This window comes from Ambystoma mexicanum, chromosome 1p (assembly GCF_040938575.1).
Source record: "Ambystoma mexicanum isolate Mex_15411 chromosome 1p, UKY_AmexF1_1, whole genome shotgun sequence".
Taxonomy (NCBI): Eukaryota; Metazoa; Chordata; class Amphibia; order Caudata; family Ambystomatidae; genus Ambystoma; species Ambystoma mexicanum.
Window position 1 is genome coordinate 970,757,661 of NC_090921.1, and position 14,488 is coordinate 970,772,148.

General features: G+C 46.6%; 1 protein-coding gene across 3 annotated transcripts in view; it reads right to left on the bottom strand.

Moving 5' to 3' along the window:
• ELMO3 (engulfment and cell motility 3) overlaps nucleotides 1–14,488 on the bottom strand; it is a 593,731-nt gene that overhangs the window by 38,930 nt on the left and 540,313 nt on the right. For all 3 annotated transcript variants that reach the window (XM_069653870.1, XM_069653880.1, XM_069653889.1), the window contains 2 exons: nucleotides 12,746–12,909; nucleotides 8,409–8,521 (listed from right to left, as the gene is read on the bottom strand). In XM_069653870.1, coding sequence (XP_069509971.1) covers nucleotides 8,409–8,521; nucleotides 12,746–12,909 — 277 coding nt within the window. The remainder of the gene's footprint in view (nucleotides 1–8,408; nucleotides 8,522–12,745; nucleotides 12,910–14,488) is intronic.

Sequence of the window (14,488 nt, forward strand, 5' to 3'; positions counted from 1 at the left end):
GGATCTGAAATGTTGTGAGCCCAAATATCAAAGTCCCGAACAAGTAAACAACATTTTGTTGGTCTTTGTATAGTGTTGCACCCTCATCTCTGGTTACGCAATCAATGATGTCCTGCAGGGAATGTGGCAGGGTAATTCCTGCTGCTGAAAGGTTAGGCCACAGCTCGATGCTAAACTGATGTCTCGCCTTTAAGTACAGTAAAGAACGACGGGGAACAATAAGAAAGCCTTCTCCCATCACAAAATGCCTTGCATCAGTAGGGAAATTCATCACGGGAGGGCATTTTGAAAGGTGCCTACTCCTTCGCGATCAACGCATCTGGCGTTCCAGTTGCCACACAAAAGTACAGCATTGTCAGGGGAGCTAGAGTGCCACTTTCACAGTATAGTATCGAGGTCCTCGAACAGACCCTCAGTTACCTCCCGGCCTGGGGGATCATAGATGTTCACCAGCAACAGGTTCAATTGTTGGGGTACCTCCGCAGGGAGAGAGATTTCAACTGCCAAAATGTTACCACCAGGAGGGCCCAGTTCGATTGGGCTAGGGTCAAAATGATTTTTAATTCCCAGCATAAGTCTGCCAGCTGGACGACCACGATTCCCCTTTAAGGCCGGAGTTTGGAATATGACATAACCATCAAGTAAAAATTGAAAGGCAACCCAGGTCTCCTGCAAGGCGAAAATATCACAGGCAGTAAGATAGTCCCGTGTCCCACCATGTTGGAAACAGTGGAGGAAGCCCCTGGTGTTCCATCTAAGTGTGGTGATATTTCACTTAGGGGGGCATTTTTAGATGATCATGCGCTGTAGCCATTGCCATCCTTGGGCATCCTCTAAATGTCCAACCACTACGTCAGAATCGCGCTTGTGGGAGGACTTTGGGGGCTCACACGCACACCAAACGTTTACTTTGGCTAACTGCCTCCTGTACGGGAGTGTCGAGTGTATAACCCAGATGAGGTATAGACAGGTGGTGTAGACGTATTAACGCTGCTATCTCTGGTAGGCAGCAATGCACCCTGGTCACCTTTGAAGGCTGATTCCGCAGTGGTTCCACAAATTCGAAATCCCCAGAATTGAGGATTCTCAATGATGGGATTTTATTAAATAACCCTACTAGTGAGGACTGATTCAAGTGGCCCGTAATCTTAGTAGCACTACCTAAGGCAATAGTAAATTTTTTCGAATCCTGGACAGCCTTAGGCATCATGCCAGATGCCTGCTGTCGTTCAGGCAAGGAGGCCAGCTTGAATCGAATTCCTTTGTGGTTATTCTCAGTTACTGGAGGGATGTCACTGGTGCTACAATCATTGGGAGTAGGCAACACCAGATCCTTGTCCGGAGCTTCCGACATCAGCCAGCTTGTCAGTGTACTTAATGACTGAGCAGACCTCCAATTTCTATGCGCCACTCTTTTACGTTGTTTTTTGGATAGAATGTTTTTCTCCATGCATTGAGTGGAATTAAAAGGTTGGGTGTCCATAATCCTGGCTTCAACGATAACCGGGTTCTTTTTCAGTCTGAGACTTTTGGTTTGCAGCCTTATAGCCAAACAAAGTTTTCTCCTAGATGGAAAAAAGTTTGCAGGGCTCACGGCCCCCTCACGAACAAGCGAGGCGGCATTGCCGCCAATCTACACCTCCTCAATGACTAAGTCAGGTGATTGCAGGGCGGGTAGGATGTATACTCGCCCGAAACCAATTTCCCTGTTGTATATTTGTCTTAGTATTAGGGGGAAGCAATGGGCCCGGATCCTTTTGGCCAATGAGCAATTCATTCAGTGCAGCAATTGAGGATCCCTGTTTTTTCAAGTCCTCATGAATCGCCCCACAGAGTTTAAGCAATATTTGAACCGCAAAGTGTAATATGCTAATGCTTTGAAGTGGGGAAGAGGAGTCATGCGTGCTATAATCGTCAGATTTGTGATCTGTATAACATACATGCCAACCCTCCCGTTTTAGACGGGAGACTCCCGATTTTTAGGTGAAAAATATTGCTATTTTTCACGGTCTCCCACCTAAAATAACTGTAGCCCTAATGCATTCCTATGGGAAAGCATGCGTATCCCGATTTCCCTGTGGAAATCTCCCTCCCAGGTGCATCTGAATATTGTCATGTATGGTATTAGTCTGGGACTCATTCACCAAATTGGGTCTGGCTGAAAGTCTGTGTACAGGAAGGAAGCAAGGGAGCCAACAGAAGTGCCAAAGAAGGTGGGCAGACTGTGTCACCTCCACCCAATTGCAACGAGGTAGGGGCCAGAGTAGTTGGAGGAGTGAAGTGGGGAGGAGAGGGAGAAGCTGTCAAACCCCGCCCTACTAATGCCACACTCCACTCTTCTATATCTGATACTTTTGATATCCTTGCCCCTGTCTTGAGAAAATGCCTGAAACCCAAAGCCAAGTGAAACTCCTGGTACGACTCCGACCTCGTCGCCCTAAAACGCAAGTGTAGGGTGGCCGAGAGGAAATGGCGAGCTTCATGTACATCCTCTGACAAACTGGCATGCCGCCTGCTACAAAGGCAATATTGGCTCTCTGTCCTAACGAAGAAGAGAGCGCATATCCAAGCCCGCGTCTCTGTGGCGTCTCACAACCCGGCTGAACTCTTTAAAATCTGCAAGGAACTGGCCAATCCTGCCGCAGTCTCTACCTCTCCTGTCCCCTTTCAGACCCTCTGCATGGCACTTGCGTCTCACTTCATCTCTAAAACTCAGGACATCCTGTCCTCTCTCTCCTCCTTTCCCCTACCTCCCCCCACTCCCTGCTCTTCCTCTAGCCTCTCTGCAGCCGCCTCTCCTCCCTCCTTCTCTGCCTTTCCCCTGTTCTCCGCAGACGAGGTTGCTAGTCAAGTCCGATCTATGAAAGTCTCCTCAAAACAGGTTCACCCCTGTTCCTCCAAAACTATCAAGGACCACATAGACTCTCTGGCTCCTGCCCTGGCTGATTTATGCAATCACTCCTTCGCCACTGGAGTCTTCCCACCCCCCTCCCCCCCGAGGCACTCCCTTGTGCACCCCCATCTTAAGAAACCCACTGCTGACCCCTCCTGCCAGGCCAACTACCGCCCAATCTCCATCACTCCCTTCCTGGGCAAGCTCCTGGAGAAACTGGCCATCTCGCAGCTTAATCTCCACACTGAATATGCTGGCTGTCTTCATGACCATCAGTCTGGCTTTAGAGCTGCCAGAAGCATGGAAACTGCTCTCCTGAACATCCGTGAAGTCCTGCTCTCCAATCTTGACTCTAACACCCCTTGCGTCCTCATCCTGCTTGATCTCTCTTCTGCCTTTGACACTGTCAACCATGCCATCCTGCTCAACCGTCTCTGTGATAACCTGGGTATCACTGGTCAGACTCTGGCGTGGCTGACTTCTTTCCTCTCCGACCGAACCTCCCACGTCCAACTTGGGTCCTTCCTCTCTGCTATCTTTTTCTCTACCTGCGGTGTCCCCCAGGGGTCAAACCTCTCTCCCTAGCTGTTCAACCAATACCTGGCACTCCTTGCCCACTGCATCACTGCTCTCTGCCCCAACTTTCAGTGCTATGCAGATGACACCCAGCTCCTCTTCAGGCTACCCTTGGCCTCCTCCTCCACTTCCCTCATCTCTGACTGTCTATCTGCTATCCAGGAGTGGTGTGTCGCCAATTACCTCTGCCTTAATGCCAGTAAGACTGAGATTCTCCTTCTCAGCAAACCTGCTCCCTCCTTTCCTGTAGCTCTCTGGCCGGCCTCCCTTGTCCCTCTTCCTGTTCCCACCTGTAAGGCTAAAATAAAAACACAGGGTCATCTTCAACTCTACACTCTCCTTCTCCCCTCACGTCTCTGACATCTCTAAGAAGTCACACTACCAGCTGCACCTCCTCAGAGGTATTCTTCCTTTCCTCTCCTTCCCCCAGAAGCTCACGGTCTCCAGAGCTCTGGTTCTCTCTAGGCTGGACTATTGCAATAGCCTCTTTCTAAATCTGCCTGCTTCTACTCTCCGCCCCCTGCAACTTATCCAGAACAGGACCGCAAGACTTGTCCTTGGCCTCAAGCCCAGGGATCGTATCTCTCCAGGACTGAAATCTCTGCACTGGCTCCCAGTGGCTGCGAGGATTAAGTTCAAAACCCTCTGCATCGTCCACAAGGCCTTCTGGGGCCAAGGCCCTCAATTCCTTCAACTCGCTCTACCCAAATACCTTCCTTTTCGAGCTCTTCGCTCATCTACCTCAAACTCCCTCAGGGTCAGTCACTTCTCCAAGCAACGGGTTGGTGGTAGATCTCTTTCGTCAGCTGGGGCCTCCCTCTGGAACAGCCTCCCTGAAACTTGAGGAGAATCATCTTCGGTTCCGGAAGCACCTCAAAACCTTTCTCTTTGCTTCTGCTTTTTCTCCTCCTCTCCCATGCTAACTTCCTGGCTGGCACTGAATTGGCACTGGTTACCTGGTCACCCCCTGATCTCGAGCCCAGGTCCCCTCCCTTGCCACTCATGCACTGCCCTCCTGGCAACCCCCGCACTTGGGGACTGTTTCTGTATCCTACAGTCCCACTACCAGCACTTGACACCTGGTGTCGGCACTTATCCTTGCACTTGGAACCTGCTGGCCATACTTTTACTTACTATTTAATTCATTTATTTTTTTACCCCATGTACTGCACTGTCCTCTCCCCTTTCTCCCTCGCACTTCTCCTCCTATCCCTTCCCATGCACTTGCGCGATCTGAGTGACACCTGGCCTAGTAGGATCGTTGTCTGTCCTCCCTCTGTTCCCCCTCCCTTGCCTCGTCGCGCCTTGAAACACTTGCGTATAGGCGCATCATAAATGACATATTATATCATCATAACAACAAGACCGATCAGGCAGAAATGAAGTTGGGTCTGCAAAGGGAAACCAATCAGATGTTCCCCCGGCAACACAGGTTTTAATGCCCAAATTACAACGCTAGCAACGCGTCTACAGTGAGAACCTTCCGAGTACTAGAAAAGAAACAAGATGATTATAAGAAAGCTACTCGGCTTAACAGCCACGTTTCTGAAGCCACTTGCCGGATGTGGGTGCGCAGCAGCTTCAGTAATGAAGTGGGTGTGGCTAAGGTAGGAGCTGTATTTTGGTTGTTAGCAAAGAAAAGCACACCTAGAATAACAATTAAAAGACTATATCAGCAATGTAAGTCAGTGAGTCCAATAACAAGTGTCCAATTGCACCAGTGCACTAAAGTCCTTATCAACGTAGTGTTCAGCAGTGAATGCAGCAGATTAGGGAATCCCACGTGTTCGACAAGCAGTCTCCCTCAGCATTAACAGCCACTTTCTGAAGCCACTACTTGCCGAATGCACTGTGTTATATGCCTTTGATGAATCCTGGGACCAAAAACTGACACGGCTTCAAGGTAAAGTCAGGCCAGCTTTATATGGACTTCACACATTTCATTAGTTTTATGATGGACTTTCAAAATAACATCAAATTTAGTAAGGTCTGTTCTACGCAGGGCTCCAGATAAAAGTTTGAGGCAGGAGTGCTTTACTTTCTATTTGGGACATTGGTAGTAGAATTATTTTTATGGAGTCAAAAATATAGTTCTCACTCCTGACTGGTGTATTTTAAAGCAAATGCATATGTATTTTATTTAGAAAATTGATATTTTTCTGGTATCCAAACATACTTTGTAGATAGCAAATCCCATAAATATAAAGAAACATTTTTGTAATATAGGCAGTCTTTACATCAAGCACAAATGTCCTCACTGTGAAATGTGCTACTCATGGCACTGATCTAAATACATCAGCTGAGCAGTGGAGGTGGCATAAAGGTTCAGATGCACACGTAGTCTCCATTTCTCTTTTTGGGGCTATTGGCCTACTTTTAGTGCATAAACGAGGTAAGTACGCTGGTTCAATTTAGTGAATTTGCTTTTTGGAGACTATTTCAAAGACATTGTGATACAAATGGAAAGAAAACAGAGATGAGGTGGCGGAGGTGTTCACTAAAACACATGAGAAGCTTTCAATGTGTGGCCATTTAAATGGATTTTGTCCTTTCATTGATTGTGGATACGTTATTACAGATGAATAATTAGTGAACTTAAGTCTGACTGAATGACACGGAAGCAGCCAAATTAATTAGTGTGGCCAATCTCACCTATTGTGGTATAACATTAAAAATAGGCGTTAACTGAAGAGTAGAGAACTTTCCATAAAAGTTGAAGGCAACATGCTCTTTGCAAAGTGTCTGTTGCATGCTATGAACGGTTTGAGAAACATGTCCAACCTCTAAGGCCATATCAAGTGGACAGTATATATTGTTGAACCTGAGACAGGCCTGAAGAAACATAGGCAGCTCGGATTAAGATTGAAAGACCTCAGTGCATTGTTATGAATTGGCATAGGATATGTGGAGTTCAATTGTGCATAGGGGGCATTGAATGGAATTCCACATAGAGAAAGAAACTGTACACATCAGGGATGAAAGCTACTGAATACAATGATCTTGCTATATTCAGCTGTGCCAGGTATATGGATCTAACTCTAAAACTGTTCACTCATATGAATGGTATGAAAGAAGAATATACTTACGATTGATTGATTTTACATTTGTTACGCGCAAATCCTTACGGAACCGAGCAGGAATCCTGCATCTAGGTGCAGTTGTTATAATGCTTGCTCAGTTTAAGTATAATCATAGAATTCCTCAATCAAACGAACAGGAATGTTTTCAGCTTTGAGCGGAAAGCAACAATGGAAGGGGCATTCCGCAACTCAGCTGGGAGTAAGTTCCAGAGGCGAGGGCCTTTGATAGAGAAACAACAAAACCCCCTGCGTAGCGTGGTGAGGGGGGGGAACGACCAACAGATTTTGGCCAAATGAACGCAACGCTCGGGAGGGCTGATAAAGCTGAATTTTAGATATCAAGTATCTGGGTGACGTTCCTTGGATACATTTGTAAATCAAACACAATGTTCTAAACTCAATCCTTTTTCTGACAGACAGCCAGTGCAGTTTCCTCCGATGTATGGAGATGGGAGCACGTTTTGGGAGTTTGTAGATCAATCTGACGGCAGCGTTCTGGGCTACCTGCAGACAATGTAATTGGCTTTGTGGGGGACCCAAAAAAAGGGTGCCATAGTAGTCGAGCCTAGAACTAACCATGGTCCCCACAACCACCGCCCGGTCATTTCTGGGATGAACAGTAGAATAGGTTTCAATAGCCTACGTTGATATAAAAAAGCTTTCACCGTCTCTGAAACCTGTGCATTATAGTCCAAGGATGTCTGCCAAAGGCAACCAAGATTTTTTACTTTACTGGAGAGGGACGTATTTGCATGAAAGACGGCAGGACAGGAATAGGTGGTATGATACTCCTTACGAAGATTGTTTGGGCCAAACACTATTACCTCTGTTTTGTTAGGATTAAGCTGAAGCTTGCTTTCCGTCATCCAATTTTTTATGGCATTCGCACAAGCTAAAACAGGGTCTGTTGCTTCCGGGATGGATTTTAATCTGACATAAATTTGCGTATCATCAGCATAGGAATGATACTCCAGATTAAATCTTGAAGACATTTTCATCAGAGGGCCAATATAAATGTTAAATAATATAGGGGACAGTGATGACCCCTGAGAAACTCCACAGAGGACTGGCAGGTCATTAGAATAAAAGGCTCCAAGTTTAACTACTTGTGTCATATGTTCCAGCAAAGAGGAGAACCACTTCAAAGGGTCCACTGAGACATGTGCAACCATCGAGACTTATGAAAGTCTTTTCAAGTTTATTTTAGGGGGCTGAACAAGAACTAATTAGGAGTTTGCTTTTTTAATAATTGGGGAAATTGATGTATTGAATTAATTGTGTTGTACTGAGTATCCTTTATAGGTTTGTTTTGCCAAAAGTACATTTCATTCATTGTTTCATCCACTGAGAATAGAATATTTGTGAATATCCCTCAAAGAGTATGTGCGTAATGGCCCACGGTCACTTTTCCTGGATGCCTCACTATACTTTATCTGGTTCAACTTTGCTTTAGGCAAAATATTTCAACAGTTTAATAACCACAATCGCAAGAGAAACTGAGACATACCAATAAGTTGACAAGCCAATATTGAGATTTGCATCCACCTCAGGTCTACAGAACATGCACATCACTGATGGTTCCACTCAACCCTTTCTCCCCTCCCCTGCTCCCCTTACCTAACACAGCTGCTATGCTGCCCCTACACCCTACTTGTGACCGCAGGGTGCATCCACGGGGCACAATGCTCTGTTGCTTCCAAGCTAGGCTTGTGCTTTATAAATCCCCTGCCATCACATGAAGGGAATAGATATTAGGCATTTATAGTTAGAAGGAGAAGTGGTTTTGAGCAAGCCCTACATGGTGAATTACGATGCAAGGGCATACTCATGCTGGGCTCACTTATGAGGACTTCACATACCTTGGCGACGCCGGCTGCTGATCTTGCGGAAGAGTGTACCTTCACAGAGCCGGTTCAGACGCTGCTGCTTGATCAACTCCAGAAGCTCAGGTTTCAACCTCTCTTTCAGCTCCCTAAAGAAGAGATCAGATGTATGTGTGCGCTGGCTCACACCCCTACACCCATCCTGCCCAACCCAAGCTCCTTCGAGGAGAGCAGTGTGCTCTACACATGCAACACCTAACTATTGATGCAGTTCCAAATTATATTTCAATACAATTTCCCATGCCTAAACTAACAGTTCTAGGAAGTGCTAATTCCTTCACCCTGGACCACCCTAAACTCTCATATTTCAGGTAGGTCCTCTGTATAAACTCTGGTCCCAGAGTCTTGTTACCCTTTAAAATCCTTCCCACTTTAAAGGACCCCTGGACTTCACTATTCCTTAATACCCCAAGATTCTCTGTGTTCTCTCACCGGATTCACAATCTCATGTTGCATTTTAGACCCCAGGAAAATCTATACGTTCCAATAACGCCTTCAATAAAAAGGGAGCCACCAGGCCACCTTTCCCCCTTAAAAAAAAGTCACAAGGATCACTCAACCTTGTATGTCACTTACATCATAATATTCTAAGAGATACGTTAGGGCTCCGTGCCTATGGGCCTGCTACGATTATGAGGTTGGTCCTCGTGTCCTTGCATCTGCTCTGCATTTTCCAGATCCCTATTTCTTGTGTGACTCTGATAGTTTCTCGGTCAGTTTATATTCTCCTCTGAGATCCCAGTTGCATTTCTCCACTGAAATCCTCCTGATCATCTCTGTCTGTAAAGGGTCCATATGTCCACCTTTTTTCAAAGTACTCTGTAAAATTATCCAGTTGCAAATTGGACCTTTTCTCCTTCCCTCAGTCCCACCCCCTTTATAATCTCTAATATCCTGCTCTCAATCCTCTCAGAGACAGTGGCTATCCTCTTTCCTTTTTCTAGACTCCTGGTCCATCTCTAATCTCCCGCGACCCTGAGCCCATTCTATCCTTTCACGGGTTCTCGACTGTTTGTATCCTCAGGGTCCCAGGGTGGAGCGTGTAAGGAACTAATGGTGGCAACAGTAAAGACAGAATCAAGTGATCACAGTTCAAGGGCGTTTATTAACCTGTAAATGCAGGGTGGAAAAATGCCTAACCTAAACCTAAATCTAAGATGGGAACAAGCTTTGACCATCAAATGAAAAATAAGGCAGTCCTTGTGGCGTCTTGTCAAAGTAAAAAGGCCTTTACAAAAAAACGATTGCCATATCCTTACAAATAATTACAGAAAGAGTGTGGGATAGGGTTTTCAATAAAGAAAGAAGTGTTCTCAAATAATATGTCAGGATGTGATTGCCAGGGGTATCCCTTCCCCACGTTTTTGAGCACGGGACAAGATGGATCTCCTCAGCACAGAACTTGCTCGAGCTTTCCCAGCACGAGCCGACAGTTCCATACCAGCTATTAGGTTCTTCGATGGTTAAGTCTCTTTTCAATAAAAAAGTCTCTTGCCTTCGAAGGCCTGATGTATTCAACAACAAACAGACAGAGTTCCTTTCCAAATGGACTTTGGGTGATGACTTTTCACCCCTGGATCTCCCTCGGCTGGGCTCGGACCCAAATGACAACGGGGACAATTCACTTCCCCTGGTCTTACAATACTTCTTGCATTCACAAATCTTAATGTCTTTTCAAACAATTCACTGTGGACATCTCTCGATCAGGTTCACTCCTGTTAACACACTGCTCATGGGACTTCAGGCTTGGCCCCTTCTTGTTAGCATCCCTCCGCCGGGTTCACTCTTGCCAACCTTTCCAAAACAGTTCACTTTTCATGCGCTCATTTCACCAAGCGGCATTCATTTCCCTTAGCTTTGCAATAGTCTGTCGGCCAAAGACTTCCGACGGTACAGAGGATTTTACAAGACCCATGTCTGACCACTTTTACCACTTTTCGCCTCTTCCCAAGGCCTTCTGGTTACGGTAGTTTCTACCATCCAGTAATCACCCAGAGTTTCCTGTGTGAGCATCCACGTGGTGCCGCGCTCCTCTGTTGTTGCTTTCCGCCTGTTTCATCAATAGTTTCTTTAACCTTTCAAAGTTCAAATTAGTCGTTGGCTACTTTTCGTTCAACACGGTTCGGTTTCTTATCGACTCTCCCCTCGACTCAACGGCTGTGATGAACTGCTTGGCTTTCTTTCCCTTTGGAGTCAAGGTTAGTACCACGGAGACAAGCGTCTCTCCCCGGTTTGGTAATCAGCGGAGGAGGGTCTTGTGTACCGTTGACATCTGCTGCAACACATGCTGGATATTGTTCGTGGTCTTATGATTCCTTTTGCCAAGGTCTCACAGGTCTTGGTTGCTTCTCTCCTTGTCACCTTCTTGGTATGCGCCATCTTTCTTCTCCTCTTGAACTGCTGTGCTGAGTTAACTCTCACGTTGCGCGGTTTGCCTTCATCATCCTGTGCTCTTGTGGTCCACCTTTATCCCTGTGGGGAAGGAAAAGGGCCATCATGTGTGCGTGATTCTGGTCAATTGCCTGATTCTGCCTGACCCTTGTATTGAGACATGTCAAGTAAACAGCTCTGGTGTTAGTCCGTTGTCTTTCGTGTTGTTTCGAAAGTGTTTGTGTCGGAAAAAGGGGTGTGGAGGGGCAGTGTTGTGGAATATCCTACGTGGTAGGATGGGGAAAGGTGGTTGAAAGAAGGGGGATACCACGTCTCACCCATCAGTGTCCCACTCCTACTCCCCAAGGCCCCCCCATCCAGGTAATCCTCCCTCACTGGTCCACCCCCAGGAACTGGATCCATTAGCGATGGCTGTGTCCTGGCCACCTTGTTGACAGATCCCTGGCAACTAGCCATGGAGACACCTTCAGGTTTCTCACAGGCGCTCCCAACCTTTCAGCAGATCCATAAACTTCCATAACATCTCAGGCTCCCTTCTCACAGATTCCAGGCCCCACTACCATCTCACAGCACCTGCTTCCGTTTATTCTCTCACAGCTCCAGACCCCGTTATCATTTTACATATCCTGGTGCCGATTTACCTTCTCCCGCTGCATCTTCTAACAGCCCCAGGGCCCTCCCACAGCGTCAAGTCCAATCTTTCTTCACATAAAGCACTGAGCCTTATATAAGCTCTTGCTCTTGCATCAGTTTCCCACTATCCTCCCACAGCCCCAGTGTTGAATCTTGGGGAATGTGTGCATGAGTGGTGTATGGGGGAGTATGTGCGTGGGGTTGTGTGATGGACCAGGGCATGGAAGAATGCTGAAGCAGGGAATGGTTATGGCAGGCCTTTGGAGTAATTGGGCAGCCACCTCCGGCACAATACAGAAGTGCCCCTCAACCTTTGTGTTTTTGTGTAGTCCTTCATTGCAACCATGGCAACAAAGATGGGAAGAGAGACTGTTCATTGACACTTCTTTGAGAAGATACTGAACAGTAGGTTGAGCAGGAAAAGGGTGGAGTAAAAAGGACGTTGGTGAGACGTGAACTGCCAGTGGAGCACTGGATATTGGGCAGCGACCCCTGAATGCTGCCCTTGCAGGTTGGGCCCCTGGTGCAATGGCTGTGTCCACACTTGCTAGACACTGAAGTGTATCATTTAAACTGCCATGGGACGAATGTTGGACATGTGACAGTGAATGCTCTACATTTGCGCAAGATATGTTGCCGTTCAACTGTTCTTTTACAAAAACCCATACTCTAAAGGTGTTGTTCATGTATCTAGAATAGCATTTGGCCAAAGATGGTCAAGATGCCCACATCGTTTGTTTACCATCACATGTTTCATCTGCCCGCTCACTAATGTTATACACTGGTGTGGTGTTGCTAAGCCTCTGCCGTGGAGTGCATGTCTCTTCTTAAACTCAGGAGGAATATAGCATGAAGTGCAATATAAATACTAGACATTAATGCAAGTACCAGTAGCAACATGTTGTCCCCAAAATATTGAGAAGTAGGTTTCAGAAGACTAAATGTGAATGCTTAATGATACCCGGCCAAAGCTCCATGTCCCTCTTACTAGACACCCAATAGGCCCAATCTATCTTCCACAGACTATTGTACCTTGTTTCCTCTCACAGCTCCAGCTCCCCCTTTCTCTCAGAGCCTCCAGCCACCATCATCATCCTCCTCTCACAGCTCCATACCTCTCTATTCTCTGGCAGCCCAGGCCCTGAACACCTGCACATCCCCAAGCCCCTATCACAGCCCAATGCCCCTGCAGGCCACAACTAACTCCTCACAAACCTTTGGTGCCCCAATCTTTCACAGCCCCTAATGGCCGCACCTGGATCAGCTATGGGCCTTTCACTGGTACTTACAGAATGGGCTTTGCCAGGGTCTCCTCCTGGTGCATTCGCTCCGTCTGCCTCAGCTTCAGGATTTCGCTGTAGTTCAGTGCATACACTTTAGTTCTGAAGAGCTCTAGGGTGGTCGGTTTGGAGGACAGCGTCCTGGTGATTTGTTCGCGCACCACTTGCATCACCTGAGTAGGAAAGACAGCAGACAGGTTAGAAGCGTCTGTTTGCAGTGTCAACTATGCACTGTGTTATGCCTTTTCCGAGCAGGTGGACTCTTTAGTACCTAAATGATGATCTGTGTGGTGCAGCAATAAACACACCACACTCTGCTCCTTAGGCAGGGAGACTTTTTTTTCCCTTCAAAGTAATTTTTATTTTATTTTTATTTTTTACATTTTTATTAATTTATTCAAACCAACAACAATACAAACCAAACACGCAGTGCATATATCCACAGTTCAATTGTTCATCGTTTAATTCCGGTCACTGCTCCCCATGTTCCAGCCCCCCTTTACGAGCCTGTTTATTCCAAACACTCTGTGTCTGCCTCACGTGGTGGGGTCTCACTTTCCGTGGATTCAGTCAGATCTTGTGTTGTTCCAAACAATTCCGCTATTAATGATTTCCATGCCATCAGGGTTCCCGCCTACTCCTCTCCTCCTACATTGCTTGCCTCTGGCCATACCATGGTTTCTGCCTCTTCCCATTTCTGCAACTCTTTCCACCACACCTCCACCCGTGGCCTGTGACATGTCTTCCATCCCATGGCTATCCTCCTTTTTGCGAGCACATATGCTAGATCCTTCAGTTTACTAACATCCTTACGTTTCTGTGCTCTAGGGAACCCCCCTAGCAAGCAGGCCCAGGCCGTATCTATGATGATAGTGATCCCTCTTTCCGCTCGTTTCTGTGCTACTTCACCCCAGAAACGCTCAATTACTGGGCATGACCAAAACATGTGTACCATGTCAGCATTTTCCTCATCACATTTGGGACATGCCTGTCGTCCAGCGTTATCAAACCTAGATATTTTCTGTGGTGTCATATATGCCCTATGTGTAATATACAGTTATATCTGTTTCAGTCTGGCGTTCCTTGACACCTTCTTGTGGTATCCAAGGGCACGCTCCCACATCCCATCCTCTATCGAGGCCCCTACTTCTGCTTCCCAGTCTAGTCTCAATTGTGTTAATTCTTTCTCGACCTTAGACATCATCATCTCATACAGTCTAGAAATCTCATGTCCCCCTTCCGTTATATCATATATTACATCTATGATAGCATCTGGTTCTTCTTCCAGTACTGTTTCAGGCCATGTTTTCCTAATTCTCTGCACCATTCTGTGATATGTGATATACTGGCCTATATGTAACCCCGTCTCCTCCCCTAGCACTTCGAAATCCATAATAGTCCCCTCTTGCCATATATCTCCCATCGTTACCAACCCTACCGATTCCCAATGGGTCCTTGTTATTATCATTAATTGCTTATCTCCCCCTGCTAGTGTAGTTAGCGGTATCTGCGGGGAGCGTGGGAATGGGTTCTCCATCATCCGGAATGCCCGATGCCACATCTTCCACCCAAGCCTCATCATCTCAGGGCGCTCTCCCATTTCTGTCTTGGGCAGCCAGATCATTTCTTTTAAATAAAATGGGGCACAATCATGTCCAAACAGCCTAGATTCGGGGGTCACTTTGTCTGAGAGCCATTTAGCAACATATTGCAGCTGGCTCGCTGCATAATAAAGCTCATAATTAGGCAGTT